General features: G+C 44.4%; 1 protein-coding gene across 2 annotated transcripts in view; it reads right to left on the bottom strand.

Moving 5' to 3' along the window:
- Positions 1-32: 32 nt before the first annotated feature.
- M1AP (meiosis 1 associated protein) overlaps positions 33-20,929 on the bottom strand; it is a 73,776-nt gene continuing 52,879 nt past the window's right edge. The window contains exons 7-9 of one of the 2 annotated variants that reach the window (XM_047781693.1): positions 3,087-3,293; positions 1,882-2,022; positions 33-900 (exon numbers count right to left, since the gene is read on the bottom strand). In XM_047781693.1, the coding sequence (XP_047637649.1) occupies positions 730-900; positions 1,882-2,022; positions 3,087-3,293 (519 nt within the window). In that variant the 3' untranslated portion in view covers positions 33-729. Of the gene's footprint in view, positions 1,421-1,881; positions 2,023-3,086; positions 3,294-20,929 lie in introns of those variants that run through there. The other variant, XR_007135087.1, reaches the window with a different exon arrangement.

Below are 20,929 nucleotides of genomic sequence, written 5' to 3'. Positions count from 1 at the left end.
GAAAACTTAACTAGAGGCTCGACCTCAAAGGATTGTTTATATGAGAGTTGCATTTCTCAAGTATTTAATGCAGTCTGAAGTACAGAGCAAGCATTTTATAAACAGTAGTTATTCCATGGCTGGAGAGGGTTGGCTGGGCAGGTGCGAGGACAGGGGAACAGGTGTTTCTCACACCTCCCTCTCCCCTGTTCTCAGCTATAGGATGCACCACCCCCTGCTGCCCCCACACACCTCGCGTGTAGGTACCCAGCACCAGCTCTTCTGTTTGGAGGCTGAAGGGAACTGCAGTGTAGTGGGTGTAATGGAAGGGGCACGGCCTTCAGAATGAGGCTAGATTTCTATCCAACTTGTTTTTCACGAGCTCTGAAAACCTCATCCTTGTCTCCTGAGATCCCATTTCTGGGAGGTGACCTGACTTCATCCACCCGCTTACACAGAGCTACCAGGAGAAATTCAGGCCTGGGACTGTTCCTAACAATGGGGGAGGCTTACTGGGTATTTAATCTTCATTCGTGTTGACGGTATCAAATGATCCAAAAGAAAAAAGAAGGAAAAGGCTTGGGCGTGTCTCTTCCCAGCCTGAGGAGTGGGGTCGAGGTGGCACTGAGGGTCAGGGAGGGGAAGGCTCTGTTTCTCAGTCAGCTGGAGCTCTCTGAGGCTCAGGTGACAGGAGGTAAGTCTGGTCACAGAAAGCCACTGGTGAGCCTGAAGGGCTCTAGCACTGGAGACTTAGGGCCCTGAGGGCCACTCCTCCTTGTCCTCCTCCTCCAGGGAAGGCTGGAAGAAGACTTCTGGGGAAACTTTTCGGGCTGCAGGCATCCTGGGAGCTCTGCCAGGGGCTGGAGTCACAGGCAGGGGGGCCACTGTGGCTCGAACTCGACTCGTCTGCAACTGCCCAGCCTGTAAAGAAAGCAAGTGGAGCTGCCTCTGAAGACCAGATGGTTCCTGATCTCCTGTCCCATTCCCTGCTGGGCCTCCTGTCCTAACTCCTTCCTGTGTCCCATCCCTGGAGTGACAGCCTCAAGGCCCAGGGTAGTGGAGTGTCCTCGGCTCCAGCCCCCCAGAGCCTGTCTCCCGGCTGAGCATCCTCCTGTTTGCTTGCCCACCAGCTAACTGGTGGTGGGCTCTGCTCCCACCTCTAGATTGACGGTAGTTTGAAACATCTTTCTCTTGTAACTTCAGCTAAGACAAAGTGAGAGGTTTTTCTATAGGCTCTGTTACTGAGAAGGAAAAGATTCAAAAGGGTGCAAAAGGAAGCCCAAATACTAGGAACATGGGTTTCATAAAAACAAATTCCCCCATGCAATTACTCTTCTCTCTCGAACCCTTGTCACTAGAGCCCTGTCTCTGAGCTGCTGACCTTGGCCAGCCTCCCTTTCCTCAGCTGTAAAGTGAGCATAACACTTACCTTGCGGGGAGGCTGTGAGGATTAAATGAGAAAGGTACACATGAGAGCACACGTCATAAAACCTGGCCCATGACTGCTGCTCAGGAAATGCCCACTTCCCTTCCCTCGGGCACGTCTTTCCCCATCTTCCCTTCAGCCTTCTCTTTCCACAGAGGCCTGCGGTTGTAGTTCCAGTGCAGCCAGTTTGCTTAGTGGGACAATGGTCCATAAGCGACTAATGAGCTATCATAAACACTGCAATTAGATACCTAAACATTATCCTATGTAAAAACCCAAGCAACACAAAGCCCTCTTACAGGGTAGAGGGAGTAATTTCCTTTGTCAAGGGCAAAGGGCGGCTCTTTCTCTTCCTCCCCTGAAGGCCTCATTCTTCTTCCCTCTCTGCCAGAGGAGGTCCCAGGAGGCTACTTGGTGGGGGTGGTGACAGGGGGAGGACTCTGGGATTCTGGCATAGAGGGCAGGGGGGAAAGTACCTTTCTCAGGGCCCAGCTCTCCCAGCTTGGCTGCAGCCGGCCCTGAGGCTTGGCAAAGTTGCTGCTCAGGTGTGAGTACAGGTGGCTCCAAACCTGCAAGGGGTTGTAGATGGAATCTAGCTCCAGGTCATCCAGCATCCTCTGAGGAAGAAAGAGGAGAAGCCTCACCCCAGGGACCTGAAGTAACAGGCATCAGGGCATCAGACCCTGGAGGGTGAGAAGCTGGAGGAGATGCGTGACCCAGGGCTTCACTGAAGGATGCGAAATAGATGTGGGTCCTGCTAGGTGTTCTGGGAGGTACGTGTCAGGCAAGAGGTAGCAGCAACTGCGAGTGGTTAGGGACACTGAACACTCTGCCCTAAGAACTGTGTCAGGAGATTCTGGGAGAGACCAGAGCGCCATGAGGGTTACAAGGGCTCCAGTGTGTGAGGGAGGGCATGGGGGGCTGGGGCGGTCAAAGTCGGCAAAGTGGGTACACTGAGTTCTCCCTGGCCTGCGAGGTGAGCACAACCGGAGGACATACGAGCACAGCATTCCTGAGCAGTCAGGTTTTCCGGCCACAACATCCTGTGCCAGGAACCACTGGCCCTGAAGTGAGACGCTGAGTGAGCCACGGCCACTCGTGCCCACCTCTCTCCACATCCCCGGGGCCTGCCAAGCCAAGAGCACAATCCCAGGCTCTGTCCTCTGCACGGAAGCCAGCAATCCAGCAGCGACGGTGTGGTTCCACTTCTCTGTGCCCAGACCCCCTGCTCTCCCACCCTCAGTCTGGGGAGGCTGGCAGAGGAAATCCAGACTCTAGATCCAAGATGAAAGGAGGAGGAGGAGGAGAAAATGGCCTTCAGAGCTGTCCGCTCCTTGGCCCCGGAGTCTCCTTTTAAAGCCCTTCCTATTCTCGGTGTCTCCATTGGCTGCCTTTTCCTTTCTCTGAAAAGCACACAAACACAGGGACGCACCCGTGCATATACGTACTGCAGAGCAGCAGAGCAAGACCCGTGAGAACACGCTGTCACACCGATGCGTGCTTCCTTCCTTCCGTCCAGCCTCAGTTCCTTGCTTGCTTCTTGGCCCCTCTTATCACACCCTTGGAACCACTCTTCCCTCTGCCCTTCTGTCCTGTCCTTGGCGGGCTCGCCCTCTCTCATCCCTTTCTCCCCCCCCCCCCCACCCCACCGTGTACTCCATGGGCTCTGGGCTCCGCTTGCCTCCACAGTCTTCAGGTTGTCATCAGGCATGTCCTCAGGGAGCAGGGGGAAAGGGCTGGGCAGCATCAGTTCCCGAGTGGCCACCGCCTTCACCAGCAGGGTGGGAGAGCGCGAGGGCACAATCATGTAGAAGGTGCTGGCCGGCTCTCTCAGGCTGGATCCAGGACTCAGGGGCTCCCCTTTGGCCAACAGCAGCCATTCTCTTTTCTGAAACAAAGACACATATGAGCGCTGGGTTATCTTCAGTCTTTGGCACGTGTTGAAGATTAGTCCCATTGGGGCTTCCCCGAGTCCCTCCTGGGGGTGTCAGGGAGGGCTGAGCCATTTTACCCTGGCCCTGGGGAGGGAGGGACTTTCTGCCCAAATCACCAGTACTGCTCTTTCTCTCTGGTTTCGGATACACACAAAAGGGTTAACAGTGCGGACACAAATTAAGAGATGAAGTGGGTGTTTTGCCCCAAAGGGGGCTGATATATTACTCTTGGAGTTCCCACTGTGGCACTGAGTTAAGAACCCAACTGCAGCGGCTTGAGTCACTGTGGAGGCACAGATTCGATCCTGAGGCTGGCCTGGCGCAGTGGGTTAAAGGATCCAGCATTACCGCAGCTGCGGCTCAGAGTCAATCTCTGGCCCAGGAACTTTCCGTATGCCTCGGGTGCAGCCATAAAGAGCTGTAATTCTTAAAAACAGAGTCTTGAAACAGAGACTTTGGTGGTGTTGTGAAAATCCAGGTCTTATTTTGAGGGTGATAAATTCTGGTTGTGTTGTATAACTGGGATTAGAGTGGGCTGACCGGGGAATGACTCTGGACAGGCCAGAGAGGGCTTAAGAAGAGGGGGTCAAAGTCACCTGGGGAGAGAGAGAGGAGGAGCAGAGAGCAGGGAGAGGAAAACTTTGGTACAAGGGGGCGGCTGGGGATGGGGCCCTTGAGATCAGCTCAGGCAGCCGCAGGATGGAAAGAAGGGTCAGCACTCTGGGACCGGCAACTCTTTGAGTGACCCTCTGCCATGTACCATGGAGGGTATAGAGGTTGGCACACAGGTAAGAAGAGACAAGCAGACCTTTGAGCAGCTTTCTACCTGCACCCTTTTAAACCAAGCATGGAAATGAGGCAATTTTCTGTGGTAGTTTTTCTTTCCTTTTTTTGTCTAGTTAGGGCTGCACTTGCAGCATATGGAGGTTCCCAGACCAGGGGTCTAATCAGAGCTACAGCCGCAGGCCTATGCTACAGTCACAGCAACTCTGGATCCAAGCCGAGTCTTCCAGCTACACCACAGCTCACGGCAATGCCGGATCTTTAACCCACTGCGTGAGGTCAGGGATCGAACTTACCTCCTCATGGATACTAGTCGGGTTTGTTAACCACTGAGCCACAACAAGAGCTCCATGTGGTAATTTTTCAAGGAGTCACAAAACTCCAGGAACTATGGAGTCAGGAGCGTTAAAATCATCTTTGAGTTGTGTCCTCCTGCTTGAGGTGATCATCACCTGGTACCTAACACTCTCCTTGCTACATGAGATGGAAGCAGGCACAGCAGCTCTACCTGCTCTACTTATGTGAGAGGTTGGAAGGAATGATACAAGAGGAAAAGCAAAAAGGAAGAAAAAAAAGATCTTAAGGGGATAGAGGAATTATCAGTGTCTTGTGGAAGATAAGTGGAAAGTGACACAGTGAAGCAGGCAGAACCTACTGCAGCATTACAATCACCCCCGGAGCGAATGTGTTGGGATGGAGGCAGGGGTGGGTGGGGATGTCCTAGACACTAAATCAGCATCATCATTCTGTGCAGCGCAGACTCTGAGGAGGTCTGAAGGTGGCAGGTGCCTTCAGAAGTTCATGCTTTTTTTTTTTTCCTATTTTCTTGGGCCGCTCCCTCGGCATATGGAGGTTCCCAGGCCAGGGGTCAAATCGGAGCTGTAGCCACCAGCCTACACCACAGCCACAACAACGCGGGATCCGAGCCACGTCTGCAACCTACACCACAGCTCACGGCAATGCTGGATCCTTAACCCTCTGAGCAAGGCCAGGGATCAAACCCGAAACCTCATGGTTCCTAGTCAGATTCGTTAACCACTGAGCCACGATGGGAACTCCAGAAGTTCATGCTTTCTTGTATGTTGCCTGTATCTGGAGGTGGGCTGTCTTCCTGAAGAACAGATCTAAAACGTATGGCAAGTCTATCTGATGCTTCCCCAGTCCATCAAATTGGAAATAAATGACATAGAAATCGTGGTATGTGGTATGTGTGCATGGGAAGAATCCACGCCCTACTCAGAGGAGGTGGCCTCTTTGAGCCTGGAAGGGCTGTTGTCTGGAAGGGCTATTAGGAAGCTGCAGGGCATTCTGTTTTCTTTGCTCAAGTAACTTCTGATGTGGCTCAGGCTTTCAATTATTAACATTATTTTAAAGATCCTTTTTTTTTTCTTTGAATTTTTTTCATGAATGTTGGTTCATGCATTTGCTTTAAATTAGTTTGTTTATTTACTACTAATTTATGGGATGCCTGCCTCTTATGTCCCATGTACAAGGCATGGGTGTATAGAAATTCCTTAGACATGTTCCTTGCCCTCTCAGGGCTCATAACATAATAAGCATAAGGCTTGTAAACTAATGTCTGCCCAAGGTTTAGGATGACCAGCTATTCCAGTTTGCCCATTTTTTAGCCCTGAAAGTCCTGCATCCCAGAAACACTGTGGTCCTGAGAACACTGGCATGGTTGGTTACTTTTCCAAGACTCTGTGTAGAATATCTTGCCACTGTGACAAGTCCTTAGGGGCTATAAAACAATGGCAGTGTGACTTTTCTTGCATCTCAGTGTTATGGAACAACTGCTTTATCCTGGGCTTATCAAGAAATGCTGAATGGCATGCCACACTTCAAGCTCACCCTGATTAGTCTTCCTCCCCAACTTCTAATTACTAAGGCTGTGAAGGAAGGTGTGGCAACCACTTCTGGTTTACTGGCTACTGCTCCACTGCCCCCCTGCCCTTCTCCCTTCCTTCTACCCATTTTTCAATCTTTCAGTGACTGGTGTGGGGTGATATGTGATTTAGACTTAACAAGACAGCAGCCAGAAGTTGCTGGGTGGGGCTTCTAGAAGAGCTCTGTAATATGTTGGCAGGTTTTTTGCCTCTGCACCCTAACTTTTCTTTCTCCCTAGGACAAGACTTGGTCTTGAGATGCAGCAGCCACCTTGTGACCATGAGGCAGCGGGCATAAGGATGAAGTACATCAGCTGTGGATGCTGCAGTGGGAAAATGGAGGTAGCCTGGGTCTTTGATGGTGTCATTGACCAACAACATCGGCCCAGAACTGTCTGTCCCCACACTTCTTGTTACATGAGAAAAATAAACTCGTTTTAAGAGATTTTTTTTTTTTTGTCTTTTTGCCTTTTGAGGGCTGCTCCTTCGGCATATGGAAGTTCCCAGGCCAGGGGTTTAATTGGAGCTGTAGCCACTAAGCTACGCCAGAGCCACAGCAACGCAGAATCCGAGCCTCGTCGGTGACCTACACCACAGCTCACGGCAACGCCGGATCCTTAACCCACTGAGCAAGGCCAGGGACCAAACCTGCAACCTCATGGTTCCTAGTGGGATTCATTAACCACTGAGCCATGACGGGAACTCCGTTAAGAGATAATTTGAAGAGCAGTTTTAGATTTACAACAAAATTGAGAGGCAGATACAGAGATTTCTCATATACTCCCTTCCCCACACATGCATAGCCTCCCCTATTATCAACAGCACTCACCAGAATGGGTCCTTTTTTTTTTTTTTTCTTCTCAAACCAAGGATGAACCTACATGGTCATATTACAATCACCCAAAGTCCACAGTTTAATTTAGTATGCTTGGTGTTGTACACCCTGTGTGCTTGGACGCATGTGTAATGTATGTATAATGTACAATGACAAATATTCACCATTAAAATCATATAGGGTGTGAGAAAAACAAACTCTGAATTACTCAAAGTAGAAGTAGGTTGGTGTTCTGTTCGTTACAGCCAAATGGATCCTTTACAGATTTCAAAGAAAAGGAAGAGGATGTGGTTACTCACTTCCGGGTACATGGGGAAACAGGAGTAGAAGGGACAATTTTAATGGCACTGGTGTAGGCTTTGCCAGAAGGGCAGCTGGGGTTTGTGAAATCAAGTAAAAGCTCTAATCTCACCAAAATAGCACTCCCTTGGTTTACCATCAGTATGATGACCTGGGACTAAACTCATCCATTAAAGAAGCACTGAGCAATTCTCGAGTGGGAGTGTTCCTGAGGCAGCCTCAGAGTATGGAAGGGCAAGAGCCTCATTTTGCTTTGCTTGTGGGAAGAGAGATTTCATTGTCATAATGCACCTAGGAAGAGAAATCACAGCTAGGTGTGGAAAAACCAAACATACCTGGGAGTTTGGGAATCTGGAAGGACATGAGGGAGAAATTATATTAATTTGTCATTACTTGCCTATTCTCACTCCAGAAGGCGAGACCCAGGAGGGGACGAAGAAAGACACGGCAATATCCACTATCCTCACACTGGCTCCCACAACAGAGACCAGGGAAAAATGCTAACAGAGATTTCAAACACCCAAACACCAGATTAGACATTCTTGTCAAGTGAGCATGGAATATTCTCCAGAATAGACTATGTGATAGGCCATAAATAAAATACATTTAAAAAGATTAAAGTCATCCAAAGTATCTTCTCTGCCCACAATGGAATGAAATCAGAAGTTAATAATTTAAAAAAAAATTGGGGAAATTGATAAATATGTGAAAATTAAATAACATATTCCTAGATAATCAACAGATCAAAGAAGAAATCACCAGGGAAATTAGAAAATAATTGAAATAAGTGTAAATAGCAATGAGATCCTGCTGTATAACACTGGGAACTATATCTAGTCACTTATGATGGAGCATGATAATGTGAGAAAAAAAATATATATGTATGTGTCTGGGTCACCTTGCTGTACAGTAGAAAATTGACAGAACACTGTAAACCAGCTATAATGGAAAAAATAAAAATTATTAAATTAAAAAGAGAAATAAGTTTAAATAAAAACACAACATATAGAAACTTACGAAATACAGCTAAAGCAGTGCTTATAGGGAAATTTATAGCTAATAACTCCTTCATGAAAATAGAAAGAACAATCTCTCTCTCTTTTTTTTTTAGGGCCATACTTGCAGCATATGGAGGTTCCCAGGCTAGTGGTACAATCGGAGATATAGCTGCCGGCCTACACCACAGCCACAGCAATGCACGATACGAGCCATGTCTGTGACCTACACCACAGCTTATGTCAGTGCCAGATCCTTTACCCGCTGAGCAAAGCCAGGGATCAAACCTGCAACCTCATGGTTGCCAGTCAGATTTGTTTCCACTGGAAACAAATCAATAACTTAACCTTCCAACTTAAGAAACTAGAAAAAGAAGGACAAACTAAACCTAAAGCAAGCAGAAAGAAGGAAATAAAAAAATGTTGGAGTAGAAAGATATAGAGACTAGAAAAATAATAGAGAAAATCCATGGAATTAAAAGGTCCCTGAAAAGATGAATAAAAATCAAAAAAACTTTTAATTATATTGATTAAGGAAAAAAGGGAAAAGGAATTCCCTTCGTGGCTCGGTGGTTAATGAACCCGACTAGTATCAATGAGGATTTGGGTTTGATTCCTGGCCTTGATCAGTGGGTTAAGGATCCAGCATTGCCGTGAGCTGTGGTGTAGGTTGCAGACACAGCTGGGATCTTGAGTTGCTATGGCTTTGGCTGTGGTGTCTGCAGGCAGCTGCAACTCCGATTTGACCCATAGTTGGGAACCTCCATATGCCATGGGTGTGGCCCTATAAAAACAAAAACAAACAAACAAACAAACAAACAAAAAAGGTTGGGGGGAATATCCAAGTTATTAAAATATGAAATAAAAGAGGGGGCATCACTACTGACCTTATAGAAATGAAAAGGATTACAATGGAATGTTATAAGCAATTATATGACAACAGATTAGACAACTTATACAAAATGGACATATTCTTAGAAAGACACAGCTGCTGAGACTGACCCAAAAGGAAATAGAAAATATTAATAAATATGTGTCAGGGGTCCCCAAGACCACTCCCAGGTTCAGTGATTCACTAAGAGGACTCACAGGACTTAGCATATAGTCATACTCATAGACATGACTTATTACAGCAAAAGGATACAAAGGAAAATCAGCATGGGGAAAAAGCTTATGAAATGAAGTTTGGAGGAAACCTTAGGTACAGCTGCTAAGAGTCCTCTACCAATGGAGTCACACAGAATGTACAATTCAGTACTCTTCTTGTATTGAATTGTGATGAGTGTAAAATGTTGGCTATCAAGGGAAGTCATTAGAGACTCAGGGCCCAACATTTTTGGGGGCTGGCTGGTCACATAGGCACCCTGTATCTAGCACATACCAAAATTTTAGACTTCCAGAGGGAGAGCAGATGTCAGCATATATTTTTGTACAGTTTAGGCACAGTGAGGCACTCTTATTATGTAGGGGATGTGGGAATACTCCCTAAATGCAGGTTCCCAGAGGCAAGCCAAGGGTCAATCTTTCAAGCAGGACTTTCTAAGGAAAGGAATCTCAGGCCTGTAATATTAACTTTTTTTTTTGCACAATCTATAACAAGTATTAGTAATCAGAAAATTTTCCACACAAAAAGTCAAGGCCCAGATGGCTTCACTGGCGAATTCTACCAAGCCTTTAAAGAAATAACATTAATCCTTCAGAAATTCTTCAAAAAAAAAAAAAAAACCCCAGAATATGGAACACTTTGCAACTCATCTAAGAGGTCAGTATTACCCTGATACTAAAAACAAAGACATCACGAGAAAATGATAAACCAATATCCCTTATGAGTATAGATGTAAAAATCCTCAACAGCATACCAGCCAACCAGGCCTAGCAACATATAAAAAGGTTTATACACTACAAGTGGAATTTATTTTAGGAATACAAGGTTGGCCTAATATCCAAAAATCAAACAGTGTCATACAGCATGTTAATAGAATAAATGACAAAACTACATATTCATCTCAATAGATGAAGAAAAAGTATAAGATAAAATTCATGATAAAAACATTCCACAAACTAGGATTAGAATAGAATTTCTTCAAGCTAACAAAACCTCTACAAAAAAACCCCTACAGTTAACATCATAGTGGTGAAAAATGGGTTCCTTGATCCTAACATTAGGAGCAAGACAAAGATGCCTGCCCTTGTCACTTCTATTTAACAATGTACTGGAGGAGCATTCAAGATCACGAGGCTGCTTCCCACATTTTCTGGACCATTAGTCCCCCTAGGATTCTGAGTATGACCGGAAGGAGGGGGAGAGACACTCATAAAGAGTTTGACTGGGTCAACAGCCTAGCACTTGGGGACTAATATTTTTAACATTTTATTTAGAAAAATACAATAATGTGACCCTTCTCACATCAGAGAGCTAAGGTGCATGTCATACCATTTCATTTCTCAGTCCTGTGAAGGTCAAAATAGATGTGCAATAGGTACATGGGTGAGGAAGGGACAAAAAGGATGAATGGGGCAGGCTGTGGTAGGGGCAGGAAGAACTTCATAGGGCAGGTATTTAAACAGAATTTGGAAAAAAAGCTTAAAAATCTGTCAGAAGGATGGAGGCAAGGGGAAAGGAGCAACATGAAAAAGGGTGTGGAGGTGTGAAACTGTTTAGCGTATTTGGAGAACATTTAGTAATTTATTAGCGTGGCTAGAGTGGAGGATAGAAAAGGGATGTGGTGAAAGATGCAGCAAGAGAAACAAACAAGGCTAGGTCACAAAAAGCCCCCTGATGCTGTGCTATCCTGCTGTCCCAGCCCCTGTATGGATCCTCTGCAGGCTGTACACGCCAAGTACATTCTAATCCTTTTTTCTTTTTTCTTTTTTTTTTCAAATGGCTCCTGACCTGCCATCACCCCACTCCCAGCTTGGATTCTTGCTCTTGACTCTCCGCCTAGTATAACCAAGGACTTTCCATTTCCCCACCCATTTACAGCCCAACGAGGGCATTGCCTATGTACCTAGACTCCTGCTGAACACATCTTGGCTTGAGTTCTCTCACTTCTGTGGCCAATTAGGGCAGACATGGCCTGTAAAGCTCTGGAATGTGTCTCCAGAAACTCTGACATTTTAAATAGGAAACTGAAAGATGTAGGTGGTATTTTCATTTCTTTTTCTAGTTCACACAGACATGACTTTGTAAGAGAAATGAGGATGTGGAAAATGAGTCACCAGATATATTACTAGGACTCTGCAGTAGGATTTGGTAATTGAAATGTTATTCTGGTGATGAATAAATTCATCTAATAAATACTTGGAAAAAAATATGATTCCCTGCCACATTCCACGAAGTAGTTATCCAAGTTTAGAAAAAGGCGACAACAAAAAATATATGAAATAAACAGCTAGAGGGATTGGGCAAAGGAAAAATAAGGGCAGGGCAATAATAGAGCCAGGATTAGATGAGATCATAAAAATGCGATACAGTCACTGGAGCCCCAGAACTTTTCCAGATAAAAGTCTGGGAAAAGCTATCTCGTGGATCTTTATTGATCAGTGAATGTATGTCAGAGAACTGTGCTATCCTGCTGTCCCAGCCCCTGGGACAATCAATACGACTGGGAATTTCATATGGCTATAGAGTGGTTAAGAGTTGCTCCTAGAGTCAAACTTTGTGGGTTAAATATTGACTCTACTATCACTGTGTGATCCTGGGAAAGATCTTAACTTCTCTGGGCCTCATTTTCCTCATCTGCAAAACAGGGATAACAATTCTCACCTCATGGGATGGTTATGGAAATAATATAAATTAATATTAGTGGAATGTTTAGAACTGTTTCAGGAACACAGTAAGCACCAGGAAGTGCTTTTTTTTTTTTTTTTTTAAGGGTTGCACCAATGGCATATGGAAATTTCCAGGCTAGGGGTTAAATCGGAGCTGTAGCTGCCAGCCACAGCCACAGCAACGTGGGATTCGAGCTGTGTGTGTGACCTACACCACAGCTCTGGCAATGCCAGGTCCTTAACCCACTGAGCGAGGCCAGGGATCGAACCCGCAACCTCATAAATCCTAGTCAGGTTCGTTAACTGCAGAGCCATGAAGGGAACTCCCTAATTTTTTTTAATTTAGTCATTATTAGATAATGTTTATTAACTTTTGTTAAATTAAAAATAATAATTCTTAGATATAAGTCTATAAAAGCTCTGAAAAATGCAGTTAAAACACAGGGCTCTCTTGTGATCTGGATTGACTTAAAAGTGAAATTTATGGGACTGTGTGGATGGCACATATCTTTCAGGAGAGACTGGGATAATGGGATATCAAGAGCCTTGCCTATCTGCTGCAGTGCTGTTATTCTGAGGAAAAGGAACTAAAATACTCAGATAAAACAAAATAATCTGTGAGGAGGACATAAAGATAGAACATTCAATTCTCAAGTAAAAAAAAATCAGGGAATGGAATGACATTTAAGGCTGTAGTTGTTTAAAATTCATTTTGAGATTTCCCTTCCTGGCTCAGCAGTTAATGACCCTGACTTGGATTCACAAGGATGAGGGTTTGATCCCTGGCCTCACTCAGTCAGTTAAAGATCTGGCATCGTGTAGGTTGCAGATGCAGCTGGGATCCCATGTTGCTGTGGCTGTGGCTATGGCTGGCAGCTACAGATCTGATTTGACCCCTAGCCTGGGAACTTCCATATGCTGAGGGTGTGGCCCGAAAAAGAAAAAAAATTCATTTTGAGAAGTTACACAACATTTACAGTTGATGAGGCCTGGTGGGGGGGGGGGCAGCTGTCGCTAATGATTAGCATTTAATTATGGCAGTGTGGACTTTGTTCAGAAGAACCACTCTAAAAGAAGGGGAGGAAGAAGAGACAGCATTGAATGAGCTGAGCTGTGCTTATACTTGTAAGAAAACCCAGGAACCTGAAAATGAAAACATGCTGGAGCCAGCCAACTACCTGAGAGTAAACCAGAAAATGTATTATAGATGTCTAGCCATATAAGAAATGCAAAAGGGAATAAATGAACATGTATAAGCATCTGCCTCTACATCTGAGTGGGTTGGAATGGCCAGAGGCACATTGATTCTCCTGCCTAGGACAACTAGAAAAGCTGAATTTAAAATATACAGAAACCATTTTCTGAAGGCAGTGAGAAGGTATTGAGACAAGGAAAATGAGAGGTAGCTAAGTCTCTGGAGGAGGAAGAATTTGGAGGGATAAGGGAGTTATTGCAATTGATTTTATCCTAAGGGCATATGTTAATTCTGAGTTGGAGGGAGTTGGGGTGGGAACTGAGAACCTAGGAGTTGCACCTGCTGAGGCATTTTCAAGGGAACAGAGAAACTAGCAGATCTTTTGGTGGAGACTTGGCAGGCATGGGGTGGGTGCTCAAGCCAATTTCTCACCTGGCACATTTGTCAAATACTAAGGCTGCAAGGAGCAGGGGACAAGAACTACCCAAGGAGAAAACCTCTGGAGGTAGAGCATTTTAGCAGACTTGGGACAGGGTGATTAGAGTGGGGATTGTCCAGGGGGAAAGGATGCATATTATATATCAGGTTTTCAGTGGAAAATCCTAGAGAGCCAGGAGCAAACTGGGGGTAGGGATTGAGCCTTAGCAGGACAATAGACCAGCCTTGACTCAGCACAGTTCCAGAGTGGAAAAGGATGAACTAGCAACACTCTATCTACTTAGTGCAGGGCAGGATAAACCCTCTAGAGAGGAAGCCAACACTAACTGGAGCCTCTGCAATTTATTTAGACATGATGAGCATCTTTCATTAAAATATTACCAGGTGCACCAAAAGACAGGACCACATGTCTGAAAACCAAACAAAAGAAAGTGACAACAGACTCAAGGCCACAGGTAACCCAGGTGTTGAGGTTAGCAGATAAGTACCTTAAAATAACTATGATTAGTTATGGGTGAAAAGATGGAGAATTTCTCCAGAGAATGAGAATCCATAAAAAGAAACAAATGGAATTTGTAGAACTTCATATACAAAGCATATGCTAGGTGCATGCAGTATTTCTTAATCATCTTAAAAAGCATGTTATTGTTTTTGTTTTACAGGGAGGGGAGTGGGATAAGGGTTAAGGGATAAGGGTATGTGTCTGTCATGCTCCTTCTCCCTTTAGTTCCCTCTCCCAACTAGAAGGAGAAGCGCTGTGAGTTATATTCCCGGATACTTTAAATAGGTAGAGAAAGACAGGACTTAAGAGGGAGAGGACTAAGTCAGAGAGGCTAAGTCAATCTATAGAATATATATATATATATACACACATATATATATATATATATGGCTGAGAAAGGCAGAAGATAGAGGAACAGGGACTGGGGATGTAGACAGAGTTTTAGGTTTTGGGTGCATGTGTGTGTGAAAGGCTCCTAGAACATCTCCAAGTTAGATATAACTGACGAGTAGAGGAAGAAATTTTGAAAAATGTCATTGTGGGTACTAAACTATTTCCTTTTTGGTGTTCTTTGAAAGCACAAGTAATTTAATTTAATTTAATCTAATTTAATTTTTAAATATTTGGCTGCACCTGTGGCATAAGGAAGTTCCCAGGCCAGGGACCGAATTGGAGCCATAGCTGCGACCTATGCCACAGTGTGGCAACTTGGGGTCCTTTAACCCACTGCACTGGGCTAGGGATTGAACCCGAGCCTCCGTAGTGACCCGAGCCACTGCAGTCGGATTCTTAACCCACTGTGCCATGATGGGAACTCCAGTTTTTTGTATTTTTTTTGTCTTTTTACTATTTTTTGGGCCGCTCCCGTGGTGTATGGAGGTTCCCAGGCTAGGGGTCGAATCGGAGCTGTAGCTGCCAGCCTACGCCAGAGCCACAGCAACTTGGGACCAGAGCCGCATCTGCAACCTACACCATAGCTCACGGCAACGCCGGATTGTTAACCCACTGAGCAAGGGCAGGGACCAAACCTGCAACCTCATGGTTCCTAGTCGGATTCGTTAACCACTGCGCCACGACGGGAACTCCAGAACTCCAGTTTTAAAATTACTTTTTCAATGGGATCCTACTATACAGCACAGGGAAATGTGTGTGATGGGGTCACTTTGTTGTAAAATAGAACTTGGCGAAACATTGTAAATCAACTGTACTTTAATAATAATAATAAAACAAAAAAAATGAAAAAATTACTCTTTCTCCTCTGGGTAGTGCTTCTTCATATACCATTTATACAGAGGCTAAACCACATGGGGCTGCTAGGTTTGTTAGGGTTATAAATAGATAAATACACGGATGAGAGGCTAAGTATATTGCCTAAGTTCACACAGTTGGGAAATAATAGTAGGACCATCTGAGCCCAAAGCCAATGCTTTTTTTCATGGACAATACAAATTAAACTTTACCACCATAGTTTAGAAACTTGTCTTGCCTTGATGCTCAAAAAAGAGAGAATTTCTACTGTAAACCTAAATTTGACTAAGGCTGAGGAATTAGTTCGTCAAATGGGGAAGTGGTAGAAATTTCAGGAGAAGGTAACCATGTTATCTTGGAGTGTGGGTAGTCAAATTATAACACAGACTTTGACCCCAATCATAGGATCATATATCTAAAAAAAGAATTGAAATATGCTTTCCTCTGAAAAGAAACAGAACACGCAGATGTCTAGTGATAAATATAGACATCCAGAAAGGCTTCACTGCTGAAGCACCATTTGACCCAAGTCTTTCAGAATGAGGTAGGACTTGAACAGACGCAGATAGGAGAAGGGACAATATGAACAGAAGTTCAAAGGTAGGGTGATTAGAAGTCTGTATATGGGGGAGTTCCCAATATACTCGTGGCTCAGCAGTAACAAACCCAACTAGTATCCATGAGGATTCCGGTTCAATCCCTGGCCTCGCTCAGCGGGTTAGGGATCCGGTGTTGCCATGAGCTGTGGTGTAGTTTGCAGATGCACTTGGATCTGGCATCACTGTGGCTGTGGTGATGCCAGCAGCTGCAGCTCTGATTCAACCCCTAGCCTGGGAAAGAACTTCCATGTGCTACAGATGTGGCACGAAAAAAAAAAAAAGAGAAAAAAAGTTTGTATATTGGGAGTTCTCACTTGGTGCAGTGGGTTAATGATCTGGCTTGTCTCTGCGGAGGCACTGGACCAGTTCCATCCCCGGCACGACACAACAGGTTAAGAATCCAGGGTTTCTGAAAGCTTTAGTGTAGGTCACAGATGCTGCTGGGATTCAGAGTTGCTGTGGCTGTGGTATAGGCCATATGCCGCAGGTGCTGCCCTGAAAAAAAAAAAAAAAAGAATGGAGAGGAGAAACTACATTAATAGATGCTATGGGGTTAGAGCAGACAAGACTTAAGTCCCTGGGTACTGGCACCACAGAACAACATGTGATAGAAGATTAATCTGGTCTAATGAACAGGGAAAATTAGGAGAGAGAGATTGGAGGTAAGGAAGTTAGGATTCACTGAAGAAGTCTTGGTAAGAACAAACAATGGGACTGGGACGGAAAAGACAGCTATAACCTATGTTATGAGAAAAAATCTGATATGACTTAGTGATGAAGTGGGTGTGAAGGGTGAGAAGACTGAAAGTGACTGAGGTTTCAAGCCTGAGTGAGTAGACAATGGTGCTGCTGCTATTAACGGAAAGACAGAAGTTAGAATGAGAAGTAAGCTGGAGGGGAAACATCACAACGAGAAATAGAAGTCAAGATTTACATGGGCAGCTGATGACACCAGATTTTGAAAGAGCAAATGAAAAAGATGTAAGAAAGAATCCCAAATCAAGGATAAAGAAGTCCTGAAAAATTGGATCAGGAAGGTTAAAACTCTAAATAAAGTCTTGTCGCTTAGTAGGGACTCCAAATTTTGCTGCTGAATGAATGAGCAGAAGCTTGTGAAGAATTCTTCCCTCCATTACACACAGCCTTTCAGGCTTTTTGTTGCTTGTAGATGTCGTGTGAGAGGCAAGAAGAACGAGCCATTCAAATACTTTTTTTTTTAATTTTTTTACTTGTTTTTCTAGAGTGGTCTTCAATCTGGATGAGGTGAAATAAACACAGAGCAGAAAGAACACAAGAAACACAAGCTGGGTAAGGAGCTAATACAAGTATCTGGTACTTGTCTAAGTGAAGTCAAGGCCAGGAAGCACAGAAGCATGAGGTTGTCAAGTGAAGGCAGAAGAATTAGCCTCAGTGTTGTAGTCTGTGTTTATCTGGCTACACCTGGAGTAGGAATTGGCCCGGAGTTAAAGGCATTAGCTATAGAGTCAACAGAACTACATTCAAATTCTGACTTGGCCACTTCAGTACCTGTGGGACCTTTGGTGAGTCACTTAATCTCTTTAGCCTTCAGTCATCTCCATCTGTAAAAATGGGGACAACAATCGCCATCCTGCCAAGCTACTGTGAGAATTAAATGAAGTAAAGTATGCAAAGCAGGTTAAGTGCTTAAGTCAGTAAGTGCTACAAAATGGGTATTTATTAGTGATGGGTCAACTATATACGAGTGAGTTTCCCCGAGTGATAAAAGGAGTGATAAAAGAAGTCTCTGGAGTTCCTGCTGTGGCTCAGTGGATTAAGAACCCAATATAGTGTCCATGAGCATGTGGGTTTGATCCCCAGCCTTGCTCGGTGGGTTAAGGATCCAGTGGATGTTGCTGGGCTGTGGAGTAGGCAGCTTCAGACCCCCTAGCCCAGAACTTCCACATGCTGCAGGTACGGTGGAAAAAGAAAAAAAAAAAGTTTAAAAGAGAGGTCTCTTTGGCTCCTAGAACAGTACCTGGCACATAGTGCTCAATAAATATTTACTGAATAAATAAATAAATTTAGATTTTCAAACCCTGAGTTTAGAGGCGGAGAGACTGACCTTATATAATGTAAATCAGGATGAAAGAGAACACCCTTTCCCATCCTTGTTATAAACTATTATGGCTACATAATAGTTCATTGTTTGGTTGAATCATGGTTCCTTTAATCTTTCACCTATTTCAATCTAACGATTCCTCTATTTAGGAATTTAACTTGTTTCCAGTTTTTTTTTTTTTTAACTGTTGTAAATAACCCTGAGATAAACATGCTGGTACATACATCTTTGCTCCCTTTTCTGATTGTTTTCTTGGGCTATGTTCCCAGCAGTGGAACTGAAGTGTTGAAGGGTACCACTTTCCAGAAAATTTCTACTCCCTCTAGCGCTGTATTAAAATGCAAGTGACTGTTTAAATACCATGTACTATAAGAATGTATTGAAGCCCCTCGAGAGAAATTTCTCCTGAGTTGATCTCCCAGATCCTAAGGATCTGGGTAGAGTACAGTGAATGGAGCTCTTGGGCTGTCTGCATAGTCAGTCTGCTCTGCACAGACAGGCGATGGATGTTCTTCAGATGGGAAACAGGAACTCAGTGGGTGGACCTGAAAGGGAGTGTGGGCTTTGAAACAGGAAAACAGAAGTCAGCGTCTGATAGTGAAACAGACACATTACTGAGCTGCCTGACCTCCCATATCCAACTGGGTCAAATTGTTATTCTGCATCCACTTAGCACTTATACCGCTCCTGGGATTGTATTTGTGGTTGTTTTATTTTTGTTGTATTACTCTTTCATGTATGTACTCTCTTAGTTTTTTTCATTTCAGGAAATGGTAAATCAGAAACCAGGCAATTATTTGATATTTTCTTCCTCCTCACTCCCCAGATCCTATCCTTCACCAACGATACATAAACTTTCTCTTAAAACACTTTAATTGGTTTACTTGTCTCATCTTGACATTCAAGTCCAAGCCACGACCATCTCTTGCCTTGACTACTGCAGTGCCCTCCTACCTCAATCTTCTTGTTTTCATTCTTGCTTTCGAAATTTCATTTCCAAATTTTGGCACAATTAATTGTTTAAAAACTTAAACAGATGATGTCATTTCTTTTTTTTTTTGTCTTTTGTTGTTATTTCTTGGGCCACTCCCGCGGCATATGGAGGTTCCCAGGCTAGGGGTTGAATCAGAGCTGTAGCCACCGGCCTACGCCAGAGCCACAGCAACACGGGATCCGAGCCGAGTCTGCAACCCACACCACAGCTCATGGCAACGCCGGATCGTTAACCCACTGAGCAAGGGCAGGGACCGAACCGGCAACCTCATGGTTCCTAGTCGGATTCGTTAACCACTGCGCCACAACGGGAACTCCTGATGTCATTTCTAATGATTTCTTACTCCCTCCCTCCTTCCTTCCCTTCTCTCTCTCTTTCTTTCTTTTTTGCAGCACCCGAACATGTGGAAATTCCCAGGCCAGGGGTCCAGGGATTCAACCTGCACCATAGCAGTGACCCAAGCCACAGAGGTAACTATGCCAGATCCTCTACCACTAGGCCACCAGGGAACTCCCAATGATTTTTTTTTTTTTGTACCTAAAGCCCAAAGTCCTTAATTTAGCCTACAAAGCTTTGAATGATTTGACCCCTGCTCACTTTTGGCTCCTCATCTTTTGACTTTCTCTCCTTGCTCTTTTTGTTTCAGTCTTTCCATTCTTTTTTCTTTTTTTTTTGCTTTTTAGGGCCGCACCCATGGCATATGGAGGTTTCCAGGCTAGGGGTCGGATTGGAGCTGCAGCTGCCGGCCTACACCACAGCCACAGCAACACCAGATCCTAACCCACTGAGTGAGGCCAGGGATTGAACGTGCAACCTCGTGGTTCCTAGTCAGATTCATTTCTGCTGCGCCACGCACGATGGGAACTATGGTCTTTCCATTCTTGATTTGAGGGTCAGCTCTTTCTGGCCTTGAGGTCTTTGTACATGCATTTCCCTGCACTTGGAATGCTCTTCCTGCCAGTCTTCACCTGCCTAATTCCCATTTATCTGGCAGATCTCAGTTTAATTGTCACTTTCACAGAGAGGCTCTCTTATAGCAACCTCTTCTTTTCCCTCGTAGACTTCTTACAATAAGAATATAAATATTTCAGGAGTTCCCATTGTGGCTCAGTGGTTAAACAAAAAAAGAATATAAATATTTCAGATGGCCAGTAGGCACATGAAAAATGCTCAGCATCACTAATTGTTAGAGAAATGCAAATCAAAACTACAATGAGGTACCACCTCACACTGGTCAGAATGGCCATCATTAATAAGTCTACAAATAACAAATGCTGGAGTGGGTGTGGAGAAAAGGGAACCCTGCTTCACTGTTGGTGGGAATGTAAATTGGTTCAACCACTATGGAAAACAGTATGGAGGTTCCTCAGAAAACTAAATATAGAACCACTATATGATCCAGCAATCCACTCCTGGGCATATATCTAGACACAACTTTCATTCAAAAAAGATGCACGCACCCCTATGTTCACAGCACTATTCACAATGGCCAAGACATGGAAACAACATAAATGTCCATTGATAGATGAATGAATTAAGAGGATGTAGTACAAATACACAATGGAATACTACTCAGCCATAAAAAAGAACTAATAATGCCATTTGCAGCAACATGGATGGAACTAGAGATTCTCATACTAGGTGAGGTAAATCAGAAAGAGAAAGACGAATACCATATGATATCACTTATATGTAGAATCTAAAATATGGCACAGATGAACCTATCTACTGAACTGAAACAGATTCACAGACATGGACAGCAGACTTGTGGTTGCCAAGGGAGAGGGAGAGGGAGAGGGAGAGGGACAGACTGGGAGCTTGGGATTAGTAAATGCAAACTATTACATTTAGAATGGATAAGCAATGAGGTCCTTCCTGCTGTATAGCACAGGGAACTATGTCCAATCACTTCTGACAGAACATGATAGAAGATTATATGAGAAAAAGAATGTATATATATGTAT

The sequence above is a fragment of the Phacochoerus africanus genome, chromosome 5 (genome assembly GCF_016906955.1).
Source record: "Phacochoerus africanus isolate WHEZ1 chromosome 5, ROS_Pafr_v1, whole genome shotgun sequence".
NCBI lineage: Eukaryota > Metazoa > Chordata > Mammalia > Artiodactyla > Suidae > Phacochoerus > Phacochoerus africanus.
Note: the sequence above shows the minus strand (reverse complement) of the source record. Positions and strands in the feature narration are given on the sequence as shown.